Below are 24,725 nucleotides of genomic sequence, written 5' to 3'. Positions count from 1 at the left end.
GTCCTGCCCATCGTGAAACACCAAATTCCTCAGCATCACTCCAAACACGATCATGGAAGGAAGTCTAACTCTGCAGTAGTCTTTTGCTTAGCACGGATTAACACAAAGTGCTTAAGGAGGTCTGAAGGAGCTCAGGCTTTAGAGGAAAATTCCTACGCCCCTCACAAGCCAATTACACCTCAACCCTAGATGCCGCCCCTCTCTTCTGAGCATAAGCAGTGAACCGTACCTCTGTATGCCTCGAGGGATGCCCAGTTTCTTGCCCAGCAGTCGCTCACTACAGCAGTCCACCAGACGTTTGAGGGTGTACAGACACTCTCGGAAGGTGGAGAAGAAGGGGTAATGGCTGAGCACACACAGGGACGTCAGAGTGCTGTTGCGGGAACGGCTCTCCGCCTTGGCCCGGCGTCTGCCCCGAGGAGACTGGTTCACATCCGGGGTAGAGTCGGCACTTGGAGGCTGCAGGGACGGGCCACTCTCCGAGCTCTCGGCGCCAACCTCTTCTGAGATGCAGGTGGCATGGGGTCCTTCCTTCCCACGGGACCCTGCCCCGGCCTCCCCCTTTTCCTTAGGCATGCGCTTTTGGAAGGAGCGGTAGAAGTTAACACAGATGCCATAACGCGTGACTCCAGTGTCCTTGTCGGTGAGAGTGAAGACAAAAGAGGTGTCCTCGCGCAGGCTCATGCGCCGTTGCCGCACACTCAGGCAGCCCTCCGGCTGGCAGAAGAACACGACGTCCGGGGGCAAGGGAAACTCGGCGTGATCCTCTAACGGGTATCGCCGTAGCAATTCTGGAGTCTGGGCCACGCTATCACTGCTCGGGTGCCTGGAGAACAGAAAGACAAATTCAGCAGCCTGAAGGGACAGAACGCCCTTTCAAATTTTAACCACAGTCAAGAAATAAATGCTCTTTTGGATAAAGAAACCTAGCTGCAGGACCTTGGAAAACATGCCACATTTAGCTATAGGCTAAATGAGGTCTGTGCTGCCATGAAGATGCCCACCCTGAAATAAAAGGAAAATGGCGACAATAAAATTATCATTAACACCTTGAGATGACTAGCATCTTTCAAGGTGTATTAGCTAATGAATTCCCAAGAGAGCATATGTAGAGACAGAAGAAGCACAATGTACTTTTCCTTTGTTCGAAATAAGGAAACTGAAGTGTATAGAGTATATTTGCTCAAAATCACAAAGACGCTAGTTAAGAGCAGAGTTTTGCTCTATCTCTGTTCCTCCAGGCCAACACTCTCAATCTACCTGTTTTGTTTCCCTTATGGCAGCAAGGTTCCCACCAGGGTGAAATAATAGAAGAAGAAAGAGATATGCAGGGCTTCCCTGGTGGTCCAGTGGTTAAGACTCTGTGCTTCCAATGCAGGGGGCAAGGGTTCAATCCCTGGTCAGGGAACTAAGATCCCATGTGCCGCATGGCATGGCATGGCTGGGGCTGGTGCGGGGGCGGGGGCGGGGGAGCGGGGGCGGGGGGGGGCGGGGGCGGGGGGGGGAAGAATGAGATATGCAAAGCAACGTGGAAATGGGGAAGGGAAATCATCACAGATTTTATGGCTATCCCAGATGACAAGACAAAAATCAGTCACTTCTTGGTTACCTGGCCCCTACGATCACTAGGTAGTCAAGTAACCGAGGACAGGACTTCTTCTTTTGCACCATGGTTCCGATTCATCAGTTCATCTCAGAGAAACTTCAAGGCACCAAGCATGGAATCGATGTCCCCAGGAGGAATTCTGATATTATCTGAAAATCCAAGTCTAATAGGAAAAAAGTACTGATAAGATCCATTGCTGTGCCTAAGGGACTCATCCCTCTCAGCTTCAACCCAGCCAGGGACATAGGTCAGAAGATCTTCCATTTTAGTACTAAAGATAGGAGAACATGACACTTTTCCTAGCCTAGAGCTCTGTCCAGGCTTAAGAGCTCACAGAGTCAAATGTCAAGAAGAAGGATAAATAATGGTTCACCTCTCCGTCCCTACAAACCAGCTCATTTCCAGCCTCACTCCTGGGGCTGTTTCTGTTTCTGAAAAACAGGCCCAGTCGGTCTAATCTGGACTCAGTTATTATGATAACAAAAATTAAGTCACTTTCAGGACTGCTCCAGGGTGGATCAGGATCAAACCAGACTCTCTAATCAGAACTAATCTGCACTCCTAGCTCTAGGTGGAAACCTAATTATTCTCTGTTCCAACATTCTGCATTCAGCTTGATGTGAAATTACCATATAGTCTATACAGTTAATTGCACTCAGACAGTAACAACAGCTGGCTACTCTACCCCATGTGATCTCAAATGAAGAATATCTATGGCCCAATTGCTTCATCTAAACCATTTTTCTCCCCTCTTCAAGCAAGAAAGGGGTCCAGTGGCTACTGCTACTGGCTCTGCCCTTGGTGCTGAATCACAGTCTTCCACTTACATTCTGGTCCCAGGATTCGAATTAGTAATACAATATACACAGATGAGGCATTGTCCTTCTTTACCTTACAGAGATTAAGAATTAGATGCAGAAATAACAGTAGTCCTGCAAGGACAGGGAGAGGTGCTCAGAGGAATTTCTAAGCCATAGTCCAAAAATTAGAAAAAGCTTACATGTCCTAACTGTAATTTATTTCCTGTTGGGTCTCCATACACTCCTCTAAACAAAATGTTTCACTCCATGACAAGGTTACTTTCAGTGCTTCCAGTATTCCACCTCTGTGCTCCACACGTAGCCACACTAAGACCTTGTTCACTATACACACAGAGAGAATCCCATTACACGACACACACCCTCACACATCACTCTCTTCTTTGCTGCTGCGTGCACTCCCATACATACAACGTACACACTCTCTGTATGCTTAAGGCTCTATTTGATTTAGATGAGAAGCTCTATCTTTTTTTCTCTCCTACTTAATAATTAAAAAAAAAAAAATTTACAACACCTCTCAAATCCTCAAAATACTTCTCCCTCCTTTCTCTTGCTCCCAATAGAGGACCTGCAGGTAATAGGATTCAGTTTTGTCTCCATAGCAACTCTGGCTCCAGCACTATTTATAGCAGAGCCACCGCCCCTCCCCTGCTTGGGGACCGCACAGTGCTATCAGCTGCTACTCCAGAGTTGGCCAATGCCCATAATAATTCATTCTCCTTGAATCTAGAGACACCTCTTCCACTGATAGCACCGACTGATTGTTAGGTCATCTTCTCCCCCATGTGCCTTTAGTTTGCACTTTGTCTTAATTCTGGATTTTGATAGAGATATCTCCTTTCTACACAACGAAAACCAAGTTCCCAAGCTTGCAAAATACTCATTTCTAGGCATCACTACCACCCCAAAAGCCCTTTGGGCCTCTCCACTGCTACAGACTCATAAGCATACTGCAGAACGTGAGGCACTGCAGTATGGACTGTTAGAGAGCAGAGTTCAGCTCCTCCCAAGCAGAATGAGAAGGGGAGGGAAACACAGAAATGAAATGGGAGATGGGTAAAAGCAGAATTCATTCTCTAAAGAATTATATGGAAAATGCCTCGTGAGAGCCAAAGTATCTTAAAATAAAACAATTTACAGGACCAGAGCTCAAGGCTAAACCTTGAAATCTAGGTTTATGTTGAAAACCAGGAGCCCTTTCCAAATAAAAATCTCAAAGATCACACCTGAAGCATCTTCTATTAATATGCTAGGCATCAGGCCTCTATCCTTGGTGGGATCCCAGCCCCCTCTCCACTGAGAATCACCTGATAAAACTGAAATCATTATCATGCACTACAGTGCTCACCTCCCTCCAAAGCCACAAGGACCCAGAGATCTTGTGACTATTCTAGCCACTAGTGATAGGATGGATTTTTAGTCTCAATTTATATCTCATCAACAGCCACTGCCTTTGGTTTTTCAGATTGCAGAGATAACCAAGGCTTTTCTTCCCATTCTCTCCCCTCTCCCCTCCTCACGAAGACTCTAAATTCTCTCGCATTACCTATAACTCACACTCTGTCTTCACATCCACCCACTCTGCCTCTTGCCTCAGCTACGTTTACTAACGTATAGATCCTCATTCCTAGCCCCTACAATTCCAAAGGCATCAAGCTCAAAACGCATACCTATCTGCTGAAGTTCTACACAACTACCATCCACTCCATCCACCGCTTTAAATTATCTATGTCTTTTCAGCTTACAAATGGCCACATTAACCAACCCTTTGGATTCGCCCCTCATTTTGGGCAGGATGTCATAGTAAAACCACAGGAACCAGAGAGCGATATGACATCCTTGCTGACGTGAGCACAACAGGAGGCTCTCTCCCCTCCACCGCCTCCCCAGGCAGTGACCTTGCAAGCGCATCAGCACACACTGGTCCAGCGCGGGGAAGAATGAGAGTAAAGAGGCAGGCAATAGGCAGGGTTGGGGAAGAGGGGAGGGCAGAAACAGGAGGACGAATTTAGAGGTGCACGAGGATGGGGAGGGAAGCAGCTGCAGGAAGAACTGAACGGTGTCTCCACTCTCCAACAAGCCGATTTTGAAACACCAAATTAAAAAAAAAAAATTTTTTTTTTAAAGAGCCAAACGTGCTTTTCAAACCCTAACCAAAAATAAGGCGCGCGGGTGCGCGCACACAAATACACACACGCACATACACACGCACACACGCGCGCCATGTGGTTAGCACGGCTCGGGCCCCGGAGCTGGACAGCTCTGGCCGCCCCCTCACCTGCTGGACAGTTCTCCCCCGCCCCCGCCCCGGAACCAGGACCGCCCGCCACCCCCGTAGGAATCTCGCCCTGCAGCCGCGAGCTGCGCCTAGGCTCGCAGCCCGAACCCCCTCGGCGGCCCGGACGCCCCCACCTCTAGCGCCACCCTCTTCCCTACGGACCCCTGCTGTCCCTCTCGAGACCCTACGCCCCCTCACACTCCTTCAAGGCCTCCTTAGAGGCCCCTTCGCCCTAGAGCCCCTGTTTCCTCCCAAAGTCCGTTTCTCCCGGGCAGCCTCGTCCCAAACACCCTTCCGGGGCCCCCAGCGGCCCGGACCCTCCTACCTCCCGAGCCTCGGGGTACCGGCCGGGTTCGGCCAGACGTCCCCCGGCAGTCGAGCGTCAATCGCTCCTCGGCGCGGGCGCCGCTCGGACCGCGCGCCAGTTCCGCGTCTGCACCGTGGGCCGTGTACCACTCCGACTTGGTGAAGGAGGGGGAGGCTGAGGAGCCAGGGGCCGGACCATTCACCCCCGTGGGGACAGGGCTGCACCAAGCCGAGCGCTGCAGGGTGGAGCCGGCCCTCGAGAGAGAGACGGCTACGCACACACCTATGCGTGTGGAAGTGGGAACGCGATGGGGAGCGCTGGGCCAGCCCAGCGCCTCTACGTGACAAGGGGAGGACCCAAAGGAATACTTTTTGTTTGGGTTGCGCAAACGTTTTAATTCGACACGGAAATAGAGCCCATTTCGACGAACTGCGGATGAATCTGGAAGCGACGTCTCAAGATAAGCTGCCCTAGGACTTTCTCACCGTTCCCCTCACCTCATCTCCCTCCCCCGCTCGCGCTTTGGAAGTGCCCAGCCGCGTGGGCAGGAAAGCCGGCGACTGCGGCGGTGGAGCCTACCAATTCAGGGGCGGCGGGGGGACTTGAGGCCGGAAGGCGCAGCCGCGGCATGTCCTCCACCCGGTGCGCTCCAAGGCAGGGGGCGTGAGCGGTGCCCCGGTGCGCGCTGGGAGAGGGAGTCCAGCCTTTCCGCGAGGCTAAACCTGGGACACAGCAGCCTCCTCCTGGCCTCTGGGGACTTTTCTCGCTGTCCCACAGGGCCTGCGGGCCAAGAGGAGGGATTGTTGTACCTTCTTAAGTATCAACGGAAAAACCAAGGCATTATACCCGCACGCACGAACACAGGTGCACGACTGAGGCGTTAGTTCCGAAAATCCAACACTCCCTCCCTCACAGAAAGGCAACACGATCCCACCGGGATCATTGAGGGGGGGCAAGGGTGCGTCCCAGCCTCAGCACTTCATTGACCCTTACATCGCACTGGGACTGGTAAAATGAGGTCCCCACTCACTGCCAAGGCTGTCACTTGTGACTTGTCTCCCTCCTCTGAGTCTGGAAACGGACCCGCAAGGACACAAGCTTCTCTCCTCTGTTGTCGGGCCCCCACCCCCATTCCAGAAATTGGTTTCTCTCATTCTGAATTCATTTTGGCCTTCCTGTACAAACAGTGCCAGGCCTATCGGTGAGGCAGCCCGGCGGCATTTATGGCCAAGCCGCAGAGTGACAGTGGAGAATTTCTCTTGGGGCCCTGTGGGGAAAACAGGAAGTGGTAGAGGCAGGATGGGCAGGGCCCTGGAGAACCTTGTGCAAAGTGGCCCCCAGGTTCATCCATTGGGCCCGGTTAGTACAGTCTTCACACGGAGCACCGTTTTAGCAGGATCCCTACTACCCAGCAGCCACAAAACTCCCAACCCTTTGACTCTCCTTTAATGCCACTTGAGGATCTCCTTTGCCCAGCCCTCAGGAATGTCTGTCCTTCTCAGTCGGTTCCACCTCTAGGAGGCAGCCACCAGCCTCAGCCATCCAGCTCAGAAAACAGAAGATACAGGGGAAGATCAGTCACTCGTGCACATCCCAGATCTCAGAGAGCAGCGGGGGAAGCTTTTTATCCTGCAGGCGCAGTGCAAACACTTGCTCTGAATGGACGCTGCTCAGTGTCCGGAGGTTCACCAGTTTCATTAGCATCCGTGGGAACATCAGCCGGTCCTGGGAAAGAAGGACAAGTACAGCCTTTGTCTCTCCCCAGGGAAGGGGGGCAAGGGTGGGGGCTTTGTGGGAGAGGTAGAGAATTGTCTGTGCACGATGTAGTCAGGGAGGGATTCTTGAAGGGAAAGCAGATGTGTCAGGGGATGAGCCTGTGGAGAGGAGAAAGAGGGCACAGTGGGGAGACTCACATGGGGGTGGTGGATGGAGACGTAGGCATGCAGGGCCTCCACATATGTGTGTTGCAGCCTCTCTACCTGGAGCTGGTCCTGCACGTTGGGCCGGTCTATAGGTCACCAACAGAGTTGAGTAGCAGGTCTGGCCAGGGTCTTATTTCCATACCCCAAATCACAACCAAAAAATAGGGACATGCCCTACCCAACCTCTCCCATCCCAAAGTAACACAACAAGGGCCTCCACCCCCACGATTCTTGCCCTATGGGGCCTGCAGCCCTCTTTGGTGTGAGTCTCTTGCTCGTTTTCCCTCTTGCCCCTCCTCCACACCTGCAGAGAAGATGCTGATGGCAATGAGCAAGGCAAACTCAGCATCATTTAGTTGCAGCTCATTCATGGCTCTGGAGAACTCAAAGATGGGGTTGATGAACTCCACCTGTAGCCCTGGGGAGGAAGAAGAGAGGCTGGGTCGTGTGGCATGGGCAGCACTGCTCAGCTGAGGACACTACCAGGAACTCAGGAAGAAGTCTCCAGGGCTCTGCTGTATTAACCTTGGGTAAGTTTCTTAACCTCTCTAAGCCTCATCTGTGAGGCGGGAATCATATCTGAACTTATAAAACTGTTGTGATGGTTAAATGATAAAGCATACAGACCACTTTGCACTGCACCCAGCATACAGAACGTGCTGAATTAAATGACAATAATTCTGTTAAAATTCTTCTTAGAATGCTTGAGGGCCCCACATTACTAGAAATAGAAGCAACCCTTATGTTTGTTTATAAAAAGACTGCTTCACTGGCAATTGGCCTTACTTATTTGAATACTAGCAATACATTTCTTGTTTCACGTCACAGGGGAAACAAAGCAATGTGGTTGAGGGTGTGGACTCTGGTGTCAGACTCCCTGGGTTTGAGTCCTAGCTCTACCATTTACTAGTCTGTGTGACCTTGAGTAAGTTATTTGAGCTCTCTGGGCCTTGGTTTTCCCATCTCTAGAATGGAGATAATAATAGTACCTACCTCATAATGGGTCCTTAGAATAATGAGTGGCACATATGGTAACTCCATGTAAGTGTTTGTTAAATAAATAATAAAATTTAAAAATAGAACCAGCCTTCTTACTGAGGAGACCAAAGTTCAACAAACCATGACCTGAAGTGGTGACATCTAAAGAACACTTCTCCCAAACACACTGTCAAAGTCTCCCCACCCCACGCCATCCCCTAGTTTTCTCAGATGTCTTTTAGCAACCATCTGCTAACTTTTCCATTCCAGGCTTCTTGATTAGTCACTTCCTGTGCTTTCACCCCGATGTTTATCAAATGTGTGTTGATCCATTTAATGGACAAGCCCCATTTAGAAAGCATTTATTGGTGAGGTGTCCAGCCTTGAATTGTGCTGAACAGCCCCTTTGTACAGAGAGGATGAGCAAGTTCTAGAGTTATGCCCCCTGCGAGGGTCTGCTACTGCTCGCTGAGTGGACGCCCCCAGTGTGATCGGTTCACATCGTTAGTCACCCACGCGAGCAGCATATGGTAGTGGAGGTAAAGGAGGAGGGAGACCTGCCCAAAGAGCAGCCCTGTCTCTTCTCCCCTCACTGAAAAAGTGAGAAATGAAAGACAAACATGATGACATAAAAACCGCTTATATAAATGAATCTATAAATAGATACAGATTCAGACAGCACAAGTCCGCAAGTGCTGAAGGAACACGCAGACAAGAGAACAGGGAAGAGTTCAGAAAGGAGGATGTTATGAAGGAGGAGGCCGTGGTTAAGAAGGAGTGGGGTAGTAACCATCTGGGGAAAAGGTGATTGGGTAGAGAAAGGGGGCAGGGCTGGGCTTTTAAAGCTGGGAAAAGTCATTACATCACTCCTACTAGGTGCCTATACATTCAGGCAGCACACCGCGCACTACAGAAGGCAAGAGGTGTCAACACAGCCCTGCCGTACCCTATAGTGAAGGGAGGCCTACCTAGAAAGCTCACTGGGTGGCCTGTGATGGGACAAGAGCTGGCCTGAGTCACGGGAAACCTCTGTGAGCTCTGCACTGGGAACCAGTATTCTCCAAACCCGAGAATGGAGTCAGCATCAGCCATATTTTACAGACCCACTCACTCAGGGGTTAACCACCCAGTCTCTTGTTCAGCCTCAGTCCTGTCCCTCCGAAACACCTTCCACCTTCCATCCTTTCCCGGCCCTCCTCCCACAACACAAACCAGCCATTGAATATGAGGAAACCAAAACTGCTTAGCCTGCAAGCAAATGTCAGATAGAGAACAGCATCGTGAACTAATTCTTGGAGAAAGTACTCCAAGATACTCCAAGATGGGGATAGAAGTGTTCACTCTTATCCTAAAACTGCCTCATCTGGGCACATCTGCCATGTTTTAATGCCAATTCCATGGCTACTCAGAAAGCACAGCTGAAGAGGAGGAAATCAGTCCACATGATCCTTAGAGAGCACATCTGAGAAAGATTTTTCAATTTTGGCTACTAAAAGGCTTGGTGAGGTTTTCAAGTTTTTTTTCCTAGCTGTAAAGTCTTTTCTTCAAGCAAAATATTACGCAGAAGCACAATATATAATGCAGATTTAAATGGAGCTTCTGGTTTGGCTAAAGTTAGGGTGAAGGACGTTTTTCCTCTAAGGTGACACTTCCATGGAAACCCCCCCTCAGGTTCCTGGGAACACAGTTTGAGAACCACTGGCCTAATGCAACAGAGGACAGGAATCTATCTGGGACAGTTAAGGGAAACCTATCAGCATTCCAACTTTCTGTCTTGGAAAAACAAGTGGATCCTTCCCTTTGTAGCCACTCAAACCCTGGGCCTGTAGCTCTGTAGTCACTATGGGCCCCATGACAAAGTGCATCTGTTCATCCAACCCAGTCCCTTTGTGATCTCAGTTCTCACCTGCTTTGGCAAAGTCGTCCCGGTTATAACTGAAATCCTTGAGGAAGGTGATACTCTCACTTCCAGGGTTGTACCTCCGAGATGTCTCCAGAAGCATCACCTGCACACAAATATTGGGCTGGTCTTGGCCCAGGGCACCTTCAAGGGAAGGTCGAGCCCCTCAACCCTACTTCCCAGTGCATGTGGCTTCCCAGCTGGCGGGCTGGGGGCCCCTCCCACAGACATCCCGCTCTGGTCCTCCCTTCGCCCTCGGCCTTGCCAGCCACCTCAATTGCAGAGGTCTTCAGGAGGGCAATCTGGTCCTCCCGGCTGAGCTGCAGGAAGCCCGGCAGCTGTTTGGCAAAATCAACGATCTCCTGCACAGAGACAATGGCCAGCTCCGTGAAGTGGGCAAAGCGTTGCTGACGGGCCTCCCGACTCTGCGGATCTGGTGCCATGGGCCAGGGCTACCCCGAAAGGCAAGGAGGAAAGAAACAAACCACTCTGAGTCAGGCATCAAGAAGCCAGCGGGTGCTCTGGGCACAGCGACCTCTCCCCAGGCCCCTCAGGTACCGTGACTCGAAGCCGGTCCGAGAAGGAACGTCTGTTACACTGCTGCTGGGCAGCCACCAGCTTCTCAATCATGCCCAGCTGCTCCGGGCTGAGCTGCGGCAGGACTTGGGGCGGAGAGGAAGCCCTCGGGGGCACGGATGTGGCCTGAGCCTGTTCCTCCTCTTGCCGCTTCAGTTTCTTCAGACGGATCTGTTCTTCTGACAGAACACCTGAGAACAGAGCCAGATGTGAGGAGGGGAGAAGAGGGGGAGACAGGAAGTGGGGATGGGGCAGAGGCGTAGTTTGAGGCTCCAGAAAAGCAGAGAGTGTTAGGTAAAGACAAGGAAGAGATTTTAATCCACACTTAGGGACCGTGTAGGAAGGCCCATAGGCTCAGCTGCCTTTCTGCCCCCAGACCTTGGCACCCAGACATGCCCTCTTCCCCATCGGCCTAACCACCCACCTCCCCCAGCTCCAGTCCCCAGACACTCACACTCCTCCCGCATGCCGGCCTGGCGGCATTTGCGAAGGCGGCACTCCTGGCACTTGCGACGCATGTAGGTGTCCATGGGGCAGTGGCCCCCACTGTGGCAGACGTAGCGTGCCCCTTTGATGACACTGCGGCGGAAGAATCCCTTGCAGCCCTCGCAGCTCAGCACGTTGTAGTGGAAGCCGGAAGCCTTGTCCCCACACACACTGCACAGCTCATTCCCCAGCATTTTGGGGGCTGGCCCCTTTTTCCGCTTTTGTGGACGAAGCTCTGGGTACAGGAAAGAGCCTTAATGTTCTTCTTCAGGGAAAAGGCTTGGTGCCCAGCTGGCCACTGCCCTGAGCACTCAGTGACCTTCATTTACTTCACTGTACAAAGTCTATCTAGTCTCTCTATTCTAAGAAAGTAGCTCTCGTATGCAAAGTGCTATTATGTCCTAGGTACTGTCTGAGCCCTTTATATGCACTGATCCTTACAACCATAAGAGATAGGTACTCTTGTTATTTCCATTTTACAAATAAGGAAACGGAGGCTCAGAAAGGCCTAAGAAACAAAATTTACACTCAGATCACTTAGGTCTAGTTGACTCCAAAGCCTTTGGACTTAACCATGATCTTATAAGGTAAAGAGCCCTGAAGTTACCCCTCCCGGATCCAGGGAGCCCTTACCTCCTCCAAATCCAGCAGCTCCTCACCTGTGGACTCTGGAGGGGCCTCCACCCCGGGGAGCAGGGCTCTGGGCTCTGTTGCCTCCAGCCCCACCCTCGAAGTGCCCCCAGCAGATTGGGGTGTGCTAGATTCCTCCCTGAGGATACAGTTGCTGCTTCCCAGAGGCTGGCTGCTTGCATCTTGTGCATCTGGCTCCCACAGCTCCACTGCACAGTCTGAACCCCGAAAGAGAGGCACAAGGGGGTCTCAGGTCCCCAGCATTCTCCTGGGAAACTGCAAACTTATCTTCACCCATAGAGGGCAGTAAAACGTCGGCTCCGGCTTTGGGACCCTGCGATTTGTGTGGGCTCTAGGGCTAATCACTTGTAGTCCCCTGCACCTCAATACCTTAAATAAGGATGTTAACCTTTGTCCCCTTGCGGGGCTGAAGTGCATACATCTCAGAGATCAGACAGAACTCTTGAAAGCCAAGCTGGATAAGCATTGGACATGCCAAGCCTCCCCAGCAGCAAGCCCGGATTGAGAAGGACGGACGGGTATCTGCAAGGGCCAGGCACCAGAACCAGGGCAGAGACAGTCTGGGCAGAAGGAGGCAAGCAGCACCAAGAGCAGCTCTGGACTGCTCTCCAGGGAAGGGCAGAAGGTAGGTAGTGAAGGAGGCTGATTCCCGCGGGAGGAGAGGAGTTGGGGCCTGGGCTCAGGGGAGAGGGCTGGAGTGAAGAAGCTTACCAGGAGAAACATCAGGCACAGGGGCCTCCAGCCACAAAGACATCTCTTCCTGGAGCCCTGGACATTACCAAGGGACTGTCCTGCAGGAATGATCCAGGTTACACTCTTCCCAAACTGGGTTCCCTCCCCTCCTGATCCTGCTTTTTATCTGTACTCACTTATCAGCTAACATTTACTTGCCACATATGTGTCAGCCTGTGCTAAGGCTTTCCATGCCTTCCTCACAATATCCCTATGAGGTCAGGGCTATTCTCAAGCCCAATTTACAGATGAGGAAACTGGGGTCAAAGACATTAAGAAAATAGCCTATGGGCACACAGTTAGGCAGTGGTAGAGCCAAGACTCCGACTCTGGTCTCTCTGACATCGAAGTCTGATTTCTTGGCTACCATGCCACCTTTTCTCCCCAGGACCCCCTCCAGGCCATCAGGAAATGTTTGGGCACAACTGCCCCGCTTCTGTCAGAGCCCCTTCCCCCTCACTCTAGCACTGGTGACCGCCAAAGTTGGGCAGAATCAGGACATGTGATCGAGGCTCCCTCCACCCAGTGAAACACACTGCTGGTTAGACAACCTCACTCCTGTCACCTTCCAGGGTCCCAAGACAAAACTCTTGCCTCCAGAAGTCACCCCAATTCACATACAGGACCTCCTGCCCCTGACCCCTTCAGAAGTTATCCTGGGACATAAACAGAATGCTGTCGCTGTCCGAGCTTCCGTCACCATCATCCTCTTCACTTCTCCCCAGAGACCCCTTTCTAAATCCACAGGACACCCCGCCGCCCCCGCCCCCACCCGCGCCCCAGACACACAGGCAGAGCCCCAGGCCAGCGCTGAGGAGCAGACCCACCGAGTGCCAGGCCGCCAGACTCAGGCTGGGGCAGTCTCTGGAGCCCCCTTGCTGGGAGAGGAGGATGGTGCAGTCCCTGGTCCACAGGCCTCAGCGGCCGGGGAGCCGGAGCGGAGCAAGAGAGGGTCAGGGAGCCGGGAGCCGACCGACCGGAGCCCTGGCCTCCTCGCCCCCGCCCACGGGCCGCTTCCCCACCGCGCTGACTCCGCCCCCTGCCGGCCGGCCACCCCCTCGGCCCGGCGCCACCCCCGGCCCCTACCCCCAAGCCCGAAGGCCGCATTTTCCTGCAGATCTGCCCGGCTCTCCCCTTCCTCTCCTCATCCTGGCGGCTCTGAGCTGCTCTTACAGGCACCTCCCAGGCGCCCCCACCCCACTCCCGGCAGCCTCCAGAGTCGTTTCCTCCCTTCCACAGACACCTCGCGGAGCAAAGGTCCCGGCCCGGCCCGGAATTGCGACACCGAGCCCCAGCTTGCTTTCCCGGCCTCCCTCCTCCTCCTGTACCTCTGGAAAGGAGCCAAGAAGCTCTCCCCACTAGCCCCAGGCCTCAGCCAAGCTGATAGAACTACAGGGGTGGAGACAGGCAGGTGCTGGGCCTTCCAGGGAGTCTCTGAACGTGGGTGCCCTGCGGGGGCCAGAGAAGGAAGGAGGCCGGAGCGGGGGCTGGGGGGGATGGGTGGTGGAAAGAAGTCGCTACAGCAATGGATGGTCTGGGACGGGAGACGGTAGATCTGGGTGCCAGTCCAGGATGGACCTGAGAGGGCATGCAGGTTCCCTCATCTGGGGAAGGGTTCCGTCAGAAGTGAGGGCAGGCTCTGTCCAGCATATACTGAGACTGTAGCCGTGCCTTCTCGCCTGAACATGAGGTCCATCCCTGAAGGTAGACACCTCCTTTTACTGATTTTATCTCCCCTGAAACAGGGCCTGCCATAAAGTAGAAACAGAGTAGCTACTGTGGTTCTGTTTGTTGAATGAATAAGTAAACAAGAAAAATAGTATCATCCTCTTCTATCCTATACTTGTTGGCTCTAGTCAATTTCATCATTGCTTTTTAATGCTTGGGCTCTGAGCTCAGATTTTGGGTTCAAATCCAGGCCTTGCCTCTGCCTCTTATTTGTTGTGTGATCTTGATTAAGCAAGTTAATGTCTCTGAACCTCTGTTTCTCTATCTTTAAAACAGGTATAATAATAATGGTTTTTGCCACATAAGGTTGTCGTGAGAATTAAACAATGTATCAGAGCACACAGTAAGAGTACTAGAAATGGAAGCAGTAATTAAACTCCCAATCCTTTCAGCTATGGGTCCTCCCATCACCTTGGATCTGTATACTGTTAACCTTCCTGTGCTTATTTCCATATACAAACCCCTCACTATCTCTTCTGGTCCTTAGAGCAGCCCCAGGAGGGAGGGAGGGTACAATAACACTGAGCTCATGGGAGAGTCTTTTCCAAGACCACACACAGTCAGCGGCCAAGCTGGGATCAGAATCCAGATGTCCTCACTCAAGTCCCTGTCCTCTTTCTTTCTCCTGTGTCAGAGTCCAGGATACTCATCTTGCTGCCTCTCAGGTCTGCTGGACCAGTGAAGTGAGATGGACGAAGCTGGGGCTGGTGGGCTGCAGTGGGAGAGGCAAGGGGCCCTGGGGATGCTTCAGTCCAGATGTGGGAGGCGAGGAGCTGAGGTTACTGCTGGTTGTTCCCCCCCGGCCCACTCCCAGTTTCCTGCTCACAGGCTCTTCCTGTTTTGCTGTGAACTCCAGTTCCCATGGGCTCCACATGAAAGCACAGAAGGACAGGGGGCCAGGGCAGGCAGCCAGAGGCACCGAGACAGAGATGAACAGGACACCAGGGAAGAGGAGAAGAGAGGGAGTAGGGAAAGAGTGGACATGGGGTGTGGGGGAACAGGACGGGAGAAGGACAGGGAAAACAGAAATAGAAAGGAGCTTGGTGAAAGATGGGAGGAAGCACAGGGTGGGGCGGGAGGAACAGGCGGGAGGAACAAGCGGAGGTTAGGGAGCAAAACTTGAGAAGACAGCAGGCTGGATGGTGTTGCAAAATCTGTCCATGTATTCATTTTCACATTTCAGAAAAGCCCCTCTGACACCCCCATCTCAAAGTTCTGCCTCCAGCTTTTGCTCTTGTTCCCTCTCATCACAAGGTCATCCCCTCACGAGGCCCCCACCCTGGTCCGGGCATCTCTGAGTCATGAGCACAAGGCTCTCCATTCCTCTTGCTTATGTTCCCTCCCTGATTTTCACAAGGCCCCAGCTGTCCTGGGAAAGTAAAAACCAGGGACCGTAGCCCCTGGGAAACTAGAACTGTCCTGTCTTAGCACCCACATCAACGCTCCAGCTCCCTCCTCCACCTTTCCCCATCCCCAGAAGCTCCAGCACAGAGGCAGAGTCAGCGATGTCACTGAAACACTTGGTTCAAGGAACTTGGGATGGAACATTGGTCTGGGGTCTGATGATCTATATTCTGGGAGTTGGGAGAAGACCCATTCACTCCTGATCCTCAACTCCCTCTCGTGACACCCTAGTCTCCCCACAGGCCAGGACCCAGCACCACACACAAGCCGCATCGGGAGCCCTCTGACCCAGGCTAGAGCCAGTTGCTGAACAAGCAGGTTAGGGCGCCATCTCCCCCACACAAGGGATTCAGCCTCAGCCTAATCTCAAGTAAGGGAGGAGGAAGCATTACTGCCAGAGTTACCCCTTCAGGTTATGGGGGTTCAGGAGCCTCCCCCACATGAAGATGGGAAGGGAGAGCAAAAGGGGTGAAGACCAAAACCTGTTGGTGGTATCTCCACAAAGGTTCTGGAGATGAATGCCTGGGACTTCTTCCCCAAACCAGGGCAAGTAGTCAGGTGATCTGCAGTGGGAATCACATGTCTCACTTTGCCAGACAACCCCCCGGCCCCCACTGTGCAGTCCCACCAGCCCAATGGAGGTGTTAGGTGTAAAGCCTCCCAGTCCCACGGGGCCTTTCCTATGTTTTCTTGGCTCCTAGAAGAGGCAACATGCCTGGGAACTCCTTTTAGGGTCTTCCAGGTCACATTTCTGACCCCCAGAACCTCCAGAGGCTTCTCCTTGCAGCAAAGGGAATCTTGAAGCAAAGATAGGAGCATTCACCAGCCCACAGTTATATGCACTACTGGATGGCACTCCCATGAGGCAGGCCACAAGGTGCAGTTTGCAGGGATGGACTGGGGCAACTGCTTCTTGCTGCCTCCATCACCATTCTGGAAGGCTGCACAGTGTGGGGGTCATCCTGCATGCTGCTCAAGTGACTTCTCCCCAGCCTCCCAATCACAGGAGAGAGAAGAACCCAGGAATTCCTGCTTCCCAGGTCTATGAGTTCAGAGATGATATAGACAGCAGAAAGAAGAAAAGTAACATTTATTAGGCCCTACTACATACATTTATCTTTACATGTATTATTTTATTTCTCCTCATATATAATCCTAGAAGAGAATACTAGCAAGGGGTCAAATATCAAATCTGAATACAAGTATAGCTGACTCAAAAGCTCAAACTCAAACAAAAAATGACCACCTCACTCCATTACACAAAACTGCCCTCCCAGATAGGAAAAATAGTCCACTCACCTGGATTTAGGTTCGCTTCTGCCAACACAGGGTGCAGCAGTGGTTCCCAAACCTGGCCTTATTTTCAGAGGTTCTGATTTATTTGGTCTGAGGTATGCCCATGTATCCATCTATCTAACTATCCATCTACACATCTATTCTTTTTGCATCTGTAGTTAGGAACCAAGGTGTGGGGACCACAGAATCATCTGGCAGAAAACATGCAGAAGCTGGGGGTCAAGAAACCAGGGCTCAGCTCTTGGCTGTACCATGTACTTGTGGTGTAATCCTTACCCTTCCTGGGTTTATTTCTCACCATAAAAAATGAAATAATATCTTCTCCATCAATCCTTCCTACATCGGATGCTTGCAGGCACAACGAATATAGAAATACTTGAACAAGTGGGAAGAAAAGCAAAAGATGAATTTAAGGGATTTTTGTTCTACTTGCCAAAATTTAATAAGCCCAGGATTTACATTCTGAAATCACAATGGTCTGGCTAGTTTGCAAGGAGAGTAAGGGGCATATTAAAACAAAACACTCAAAAAGTCCCACTAATATGCAGAATTTTGCCAATTAGCCATGTCCCATTCAACCCCACCAATGTGAAAAGGTTTCCTTTGCTAGAAATCTCTTAATTGAAAGTATTTTGGGGCCACTGAATACAGTTAAGCAATGCAGTTTGAGTAGCCTGTGAGAAATAACCCATTTTAAGGGCTACTTGACTGGAAATCAGAAAACTTGAGTTTTAATCCATTCTCCTAAACTCTGTGAACTTGGACAAGTCACTTCCTCTCTCTGGGTTTGTTTTCTTATCTGTGAATTAAGGGGACTAGGTTAGATCAAGGATTCAGAGATGCTGATTTATGAAGCCTATGAATGGTCTTCATGAACCTCTTGCGATTGTATGCAAAATTCCATTTGTGTGTGTCGACATTTTTCTGGAGGAGAGGGGACTAAATTTTCATCTGATTCATAAAGGAGCCTGTAACAAAGAAGTACAATTCTGCAGCCCGTGGAAGGAAAACCACATTCATAGAAAGACAGACAAAATGAAAAGGCAGAGGACTTTGTACCAGATGAAGGAACAAGATAAAACCCCAGAAAAACAACTAAATGAAGTGGAGATAGGCAACCTTCCAGAAAAAGAATTCAGAATAATGATAGTGAAGATGATCCAGGACCTTGGAAAAAGAATGGAGGCAAAGATCGAGAAGATGCAAGAAATGTTCAACAAAGATCTAGAAGAATTAAAGAACAAACAGAGATGAACCATATAATAACTGAAATGAAAAATACACTAGAAGGAATCAAAGCAGAATAACTGAGGCAGAAGAACGGATAAGTGACCTGGAAGACAGAATGGTGGAATTCACTGCTGCAGAACAGACTAAAGAAAAAAGAATGAAAAGAAATGAAGACAGCCTAAGAGACCTCTGGGACAACACTAAATGCAACAACATTCGCATTATAGGGGTCCCAGAAGGAGAAGAGAGAGAGAAAGGACCCGAGAAAATACTGGAAGAGATTATAGTCGAAAACTTCCCTAACATGGGAAAGGAAATAGCCACCCAAGTCCAGGAAGCGCAGAGAGTCCCAGGCAGGATAAACCCAAGCAGAAACACGCCGAGACACATAGTAATCAAACTGGCAAAAATTAAAGACAAAGAAAAATTATTGAAAGCAGCAAGGGAAAAACGACAAATAACATACAAGGGAACTCCCATAAGGTTAACAGCTGATTTCTCAGCAGAAATTCTACAAGCCAGAAGGCAGTGGCACGAAATATTTAAAGTGGGGCTTCCCTGGTGGCACAGTGGTTGAGAATCTGCCTGCCAATGCAGGGGACACGGGTTCGAGCCCTGGTCTGGGAGGATCCCACATGCCGCGGAGCAACTAAGCCCGTGAGCCACAATTGCTGAGCCTGCGCGTCTGGAGCCTATGCTCTGCAACAAGAGAGGCCGTGACAGTGAGAGGCCCGCGCACCGCGATGAAGAGTGGCCCCCGCTTGCCGCAACTAGAGAAAGCCCTTGCACAGAAATGAAGACCCAACACAGCCATAAATAAATAAATAAAATAAAATATTAAAAAAAAAAAATTAAAGTGATGAAAGTGAAGAACCTACAACCAAGATTACCCTACCTGGCAAGGATCTCATTCAGATTCAAAGCAGAAATCAAAAGCTTTACAGACAAGCAAAAGCTAAGAGAATTCAGCACCACCAAACCAGCTCTACCACAAATGCTAAAGGAACTTCTCTAAGTGGGAAACACAAGAAAAGGATCTACAAAAACAAACCCAAAACAATTAAGAAAATGGTCATAGGAACATACATATCGATAATTACCTTAAACGTGAATGGATTAAATGCTCCAACCAAAAGACACAGGCGCACTGAATGGATACAAAAACAAGACCCATATATATGCTGTCTACAAGAGACCCACTTCAGACCTAGGGACACATACAGACTGAAAGTGAGAGGATGGAAAAAGATATTCCATGCAAATGGAAATTAAAAGAAAGCTGGAGTAGCAATACTCATATCAGATAAAATAGACTTTAAAATAAAGAATGTTACAAGAGACAAGGAAGGACACTACATAATGATCAAGGGATCAATCCAAGAAGAAGATATAACAATTATAAATATATACACACCCAACATAGGAGCACCTCAGTACATAAGGCAACTGCTAACAGCTATAAAAGAGAAAATTGACAGTAACACAATCATAGTGGGGGACTTTAACACCTCACTTACACCAATGGACAGATCTTCCAAGCAGAAAATTAATAAGGAAACACAAGATTTAACTGACACAACAGACCAGACAGATTTAATTGATATTTATAGGACATTCCATCCAAAACCAGCAGATTACACTTTCTTCTCAAGTGCACCTGGAACATTCTCCAGGATAGATAACATCTTGGGTCACAAATCAAGCCTCAGTAAATTTAAGAAAATTGAAATCATATCAAGCATCTTTTCCAACCACAACGCTATGAGATTAGAAATCAATTACAGGGAAAAAAACCGTAAAAAATACAAACACATGGAGGCTAGACAATACGTTACTAAATAACCAAGAGATCACTGAGGAAATCAAAGATGAAATCAAAAATTACCTAGAGACAAATTACAACGATCCAAAACCTATGGGATGCAGCAAAAGCAGTTCTAAGAGGGAAGTTTACAGCAATACAAGCCTACCTCAAGAAACAAGAAAAATCTCAAATAAACAATCTAAGCTTACACCTAAAGGAACTAGAGAAAGAAGAATAAACAAAACCCAAAGTTAGTAAAAGGAAAGAAATCATAAAGATAAGAGCAGAAATAAATGAAATAAAACAAAGAAAACAATAGCAAAGATCAATAAAACCAAAAGCTGGTTCTTTGAGGAGATAAACAAAATTGATAAACCTTTAGCCAGACTCATCAAGAAAAAGAGGGAGAGGACTCAAATCAATAAAATTAGAAATGAAAAAGGAGAAGTTACAATGGACACTGCAGAAATACAAAGCATCATAAGAGACTACTACAAGCAACTCTAGGCCAATAAAATGGACAACCTGGAAGAAATGGACAAATTCTTAGAAAGGTATAACCTTCCAAGACTGAACCAGGAAGAAATAGAAAATATGAACAGACCAATCACAAGTAATGAAATTGAAACTGTGATTAAAAATCTTCCAACAAACAAAAGTCCAGGACCAGATGGCTTCACAGGCGAATTCTATCAAACATTTAGAGAAGAGCTAACACTCATCCTTCTCAAACTCTTCCAAAAATTTGCAGAGGAAGGAACACTCCCAAACTCATTCTATGAAGCCACCATCACCCTGCTACCAAAACCGGACAAAGATACTACAAAAAAAGAAAATTACAGACTAGTATCACTGATGAATATAGATGCAACAATCCTCAGCAAAATACTAGCAAGCAGAATCCAACAACACATTAAAAGCATCATACACCATGATCAAGTGGGATTTATCCCAGGGATGCAAGGATTCTTCAATATATGCAAATCATGTGATACACCATATTAACAAATTGAAGAATAAAAACCATATGATCATCTCAGTACATGCAGAAAAAGCTTTTGACAAAATTCAACACCCATTTATGATAAAAACTCTCGGGGCTTCCCTGGTGGCGCAGTGGTTGAGAATCTGCCTGCCAATGCAGGGGACACGGGTTCGAGCCCTGGTCTGGGAAGATCCCACATGCCGCGGAGCAACTGGGCCCGTGAGCCACAGTTACTGAGCCTGCGTGTCTGGAGCCTGTGCTCCGCAACAAGAGAGGCCGCGATGGTGAGAGGCCTGCGCACCGCGATGAAGAGTGGTCCCCACTTGCCGCAACTAGAGAAAGCCCTCGCACAGAAACGAAGACTCAACACAGTCATAAATAAATAAATAAATAAATAAAAGAACGTGAATTTCTAAAAAAAAAAAAAAAAACTCTCCAGAGTGGGCATAGAGGGAACCTACCTCAACATAATAAAGGCCATATACGACAAACGCACAGCAAACATCATTCTCAATGGTGAAAAACTGAAAGCATTTCCTCTAAGATCAGGAACAAGATAAGGATGTCTACTCTCACCACTATTATTCAACATAGTTTTGGAAGTCCTAGCCACGGCAATCAGAGAAGAAAAAGAAATAAAAGGAATACAAATTGGAAAAGAAGAAGTAAAACTGTCACTGTTTGCAGATGACATGATACTATACATAGAGAATCCTAAAGATGCCACCAGAAAATCACTAGAGCTAATCAATGAATTTGGTAAAGTTGCAGGATACAAAATTAATGCACAGAAATCTCTTGCATTCCTATACACTAACAACGAAAGATCAGAAAGAGAAATTAAGGAAACAATCCCATTCACCGCTGCAACAAAAAGAATAAAATACCTAGCAATAAACCTACCTAAGGAGGTAAAAGACCTGTACTCAGAAAAGTACAAGACACTGATGAAAGAAATCAAAGTTGACACCAACAGATGGAGAGATATACCATGTCCTTGGATTGGAAAAATCAATATTGTGAAAATGACTATACTACCCAAAGCAATCTACAGATTCAATGCAATCCCTATCAAATTACCAATGGCATTTTTTACAGAACTAGAAAAAAAAAATCTTAAAATTTGTATGGAGACACAAAAGACCCCAAATAGCCAAAGGAGTCTTGAGGGAAAAAAACGGAGCTGGAGGAATCAGGCTCCCTGACTTCAGACTATACTACAAAGCTACAGTAATCAAGACAATATGATACTGGCACAAAAACAGAAATATAGATCAATGGAAAAGGATAGAAAGCCCAGAGATAAACCCATGCACCTATAGTCAACTTATCTATGACAAAGGAGGCAAGGATATACAATGGAGAAAAGACAGTCTCTTCAATAGGTGGTGCTGGGAAAGTGGACAGCTACATGTAAAAGAATGAAATTAGAACATTCCCTAACACCATACACACAAAAAAACTCAAAATGGATTAGAGACCTAAATGTAAGACCAGACACTATAAAACTCTTAGAGGAAAACACAGGAAGAACACTCTTTGACATAAATCACAGCAAGATCTTTTTTGATCCACCTCCTAGAGAAATGGAAATAAAAACAAAAATAAAGAAATGGGACCCAATGAAACTTAAAAGCTTTTGCAAAGCAAAGGAAACTACAATCAAGACAAAAAGACAGGAGGGCTTCCCCGGTGGCGCAGTGGTTGGAAGTCTGCCTGCTGGTGCAGGGGACACAGGTTCGAGCCCTGGTCTGGGAGGATCCCACATGCCGTGGAGCGGCTGGGCCCGTGAGCCACAATTACTGAGCCTGCGAGTCTGGAGCCTGTGCTCTGCAACAAGAGAGGCCGCGATGGTGGAAGGCCCGCACACCGCGATGAAGAGTGGTCCCCGCTTGCCACAACTAGAGAAAGCCCTCGCACAGAAACGAAGACCCAACACAGCCATAAATGAATGAATAATAAAAAAAAAAAAAAAAGACAAAAAGACAACCCTCAGAATGGGAAATATTTGCAAACGAATCAACGGACAAAGGATTAATCTCCAAAATATAAACAGCTTATGCAGCTCAATATTAAAAAAACAAACAACCCAACCAAAAAATGGGCAGAAGACCTAAGTAGACATTTCTCCAAAGAAGACATACAGATGGCCAAGAAGCACATGAAAAGCTGCTCAACATCACTAATTATTAGAGAAATGCAAATCAAAACTACAATGAGGTATCACCGCATACCAGTTAGAATGGGCATCATCAGAAAATCTACAAACAAATGCTGGAGAGGGAGTGGAGAAAAGGGAACCCTCCTTCACTGTTGGTGGGAATGTAAATTGATACAGCCACTATGGAGAACAGTACAGAGGTTCCTTAAAAAACTAAAACTAGAATTACCATATGACCCAGCAATCCCACTACTGGGAATATACCCAGAGAAAACCATAATTCAAAAAGACACATGCACCCCAATGTTCATTGCAGCACTATATTTACAATAGCCAGGTCACGGAAGCAACCTAAATGCCCATCAACAGATCAATGGATAAAGATGTGGTACATATATACAATGGAATATTACTCAGCCATAAAAAGGAACGAAATTGGGTCATTTGTTGAGATGTGGATGGATCTAGAGACTGTCATACAGAGTGAAGTAAGCCAGAAAGAGAAAAACAAATATCGTATATTAACGCATATACGTGGAACCTAGAAAAATGGTACAGATGAACCGGTTTGCAGGGTAGAAATAGAGACACAGATGTAGAGAACAAATGTATGGACACCAAGGGGGGAAAGTGGCGGGGATGGTGGTGGTGATGGTGTGATGAATTGCGAGATTGGGATTGACATACACACTAATATGTATAAAATAGATAACTAATAAGAACCTGCTGTATAAAAAGTAAATAAAATTCAAAAAAAAAAGGGGGGGGGGGCTTGTGACTAAATAAGCCTAACTTTTTGACTACCTAGTCTTCAGCTCTCAATTTCTATTCACTTCTCCATAACAATTCTGGAAGTAATGTTTAGATCCTGAGGTATATATAAATAATTCAATCTGGAGTCCTGGGGCAAGATACTGACCCTGCTTTCTTCCATATGTTCTGATCACGTTTTATTTCTCCAGTGATCTGAGGTGATTTGCTACTAGGGGGCAGATCTGAATCAAAGCATCCCAAGGGCCTATGATCTGACCTCCTGGAGCTGTGAGTCCCTCCAAGCTGAGTCACAAAGACCTGAAGCCAACTGGCTCCACCTGTATCCTAATGGTCACTGCCAAGAGGGCCTCTCTCTGATTCTGTGGAAACCCCACCTACTCCCACCGTATATGCTCCTTCCCTTTACCCCTATATATCTCCCCACTGGTCTGAAATTTCTCCCCTACGGATTCACTGCTTTGGTTTTGCAAAGTCTGAACATCCTGTGCAACCCAACTCCTTTGAGAAGAGGCATGACATCTTGATTCTAATTACTAAAACTTGTAAGTGGACGGGTGGGGGGACAGGGAAAGGATTGGAAGGGGGAGTGAGAGGAGCCCTGAAGCTTTGCTCAGGAAATGAGCATTGGCTACACTGGGACCAACCTCAGGGACACAGGGAGTCCAAAGGGCTGTTTACACGCTGTGCCCTACACCCAAAGCAAGACTTCTTCCGGGGAAGAGAGCCAGGGCCAAGGCTCAAATTCCACCCGAAGGAAGGGGTGTGGAGAAAGGCGCCCTATACCACCCCTCGCCCCAATTCTGCACCCGCTCTCGCTCTACGTCAGGCCCGGCAGCACCCCGGCCCGAGGGGGTCGCTTGCTGTGCCGGCCACGGTCCGGCCCAATACAAGAGCCACCTTGGTACTGAGTCTCCGCGGGCAGAGGCAAAACCCACGCTCAGTGTTCTCTTTACCAAGACGAGGTCTCCAAGCCCTTTCTGCAGGGCGAGGTCGCGCTACATTCCCACGCTTCTCCGCCACCGCGGGATCGCGAACCTCCTACAGGAATTCCCTACCGGATTCCTCCTCCCACCATCCCTACCCCGC

At 48.7% G+C, this 24,725-nt stretch overlaps 2 protein-coding genes across 59 annotated transcripts in view; both read right to left on the bottom strand.

Annotated features, from left to right (window-relative positions):
* MADD (MAP kinase activating death domain) overlaps positions 1-6,338 on the bottom strand; it is a 40,572-nt gene extending 34,234 nt beyond the window's left edge. For all 50 annotated transcript variants that reach the window (XM_068554263.1, XM_068554271.1, XM_068554264.1 and 47 more), the window contains exons 1-3: positions 5,592-6,338; positions 1,610-1,769; positions 230-826 (exon numbers count right to left, since the gene is read on the bottom strand). In XM_068554263.1, the coding sequence (XP_068410364.1) occupies positions 230-826; positions 1,610-1,671 (659 nt within the window). In that variant the 5' untranslated portion in view covers positions 1,672-1,769; positions 5,592-6,338. The remainder of the gene's footprint in view (positions 1-229; positions 827-1,609; positions 1,770-5,591) is intronic.
* A 98-nt stretch (positions 6,339-6,436) lies between these two features.
* Positions 6,437-24,708, bottom strand: NR1H3 (nuclear receptor subfamily 1 group H member 3). Of its 9 annotated transcripts, none has more exons than XM_068554319.1 (11): positions 24,593-24,706; positions 16,689-16,897; positions 12,237-12,316; positions 11,534-11,722; positions 10,843-11,109; positions 10,371-10,579; positions 10,085-10,264; positions 9,819-9,918; positions 7,239-7,352; positions 6,926-7,020; positions 6,437-6,737 (listed from the first exon to the last, which is right to left on the bottom strand). In XM_068554319.1, the coding sequence occupies exons 3-11, from the start codon at positions 12,277-12,279 to the stop codon at positions 6,591-6,593; spliced, it is 1,344 nt and encodes a 447-aa protein (XP_068410420.1). In that variant the 5' UTR covers positions 12,280-12,316; positions 16,689-16,897; positions 24,593-24,706; the 3' UTR covers positions 6,437-6,590. The 9 variants fall into 9 exon arrangements, with proteins under 9 accessions (XP_068410420.1, XP_068410421.1, XP_068410418.1 ...); XM_068554320.1 differs by having other exon boundaries at positions 16,689-16,876; XM_068554317.1 differs by lacking the exon at positions 16,689-16,897 and having other exon boundaries at positions 24,593-24,708.
* Positions 24,709-24,725: the final 17 nt, after the last annotated feature.

This window comes from Eschrichtius robustus, chromosome 11 (assembly GCF_028021215.1).
Source record: "Eschrichtius robustus isolate mEscRob2 chromosome 11, mEscRob2.pri, whole genome shotgun sequence".
NCBI lineage: Eukaryota > Metazoa > Chordata > Mammalia > Artiodactyla > Eschrichtiidae > Eschrichtius > Eschrichtius robustus.
This window is presented reverse-complemented; position numbering and strand designations above follow the sequence as displayed.

Bases quoted from the DNA above. Each gene is read 5' to 3' on its own strand.
- NR1H3 (XM_068554317.1), bottom strand. From the start codon at position 12,279: ATGTCTTTGTGGCTGGAGGCCCCTGTGCCTGATGTTTCTCCTG. The intron at 11,723-12,236 runs GTAAGCTTCTTC...TTCGGGGTTCAG, and splicing joins TGTGCCTGATGTTTCTCCTG to ACTGTGCAGTGGAGCTGTGG. The intron at 10,580-10,842 runs GTGAGTGTCTGG...CTCTGTTCTCAG, and splicing joins GGCCGGCATGCGGGAGGAGT to GTGTTCTGTCAGAAGAACAG.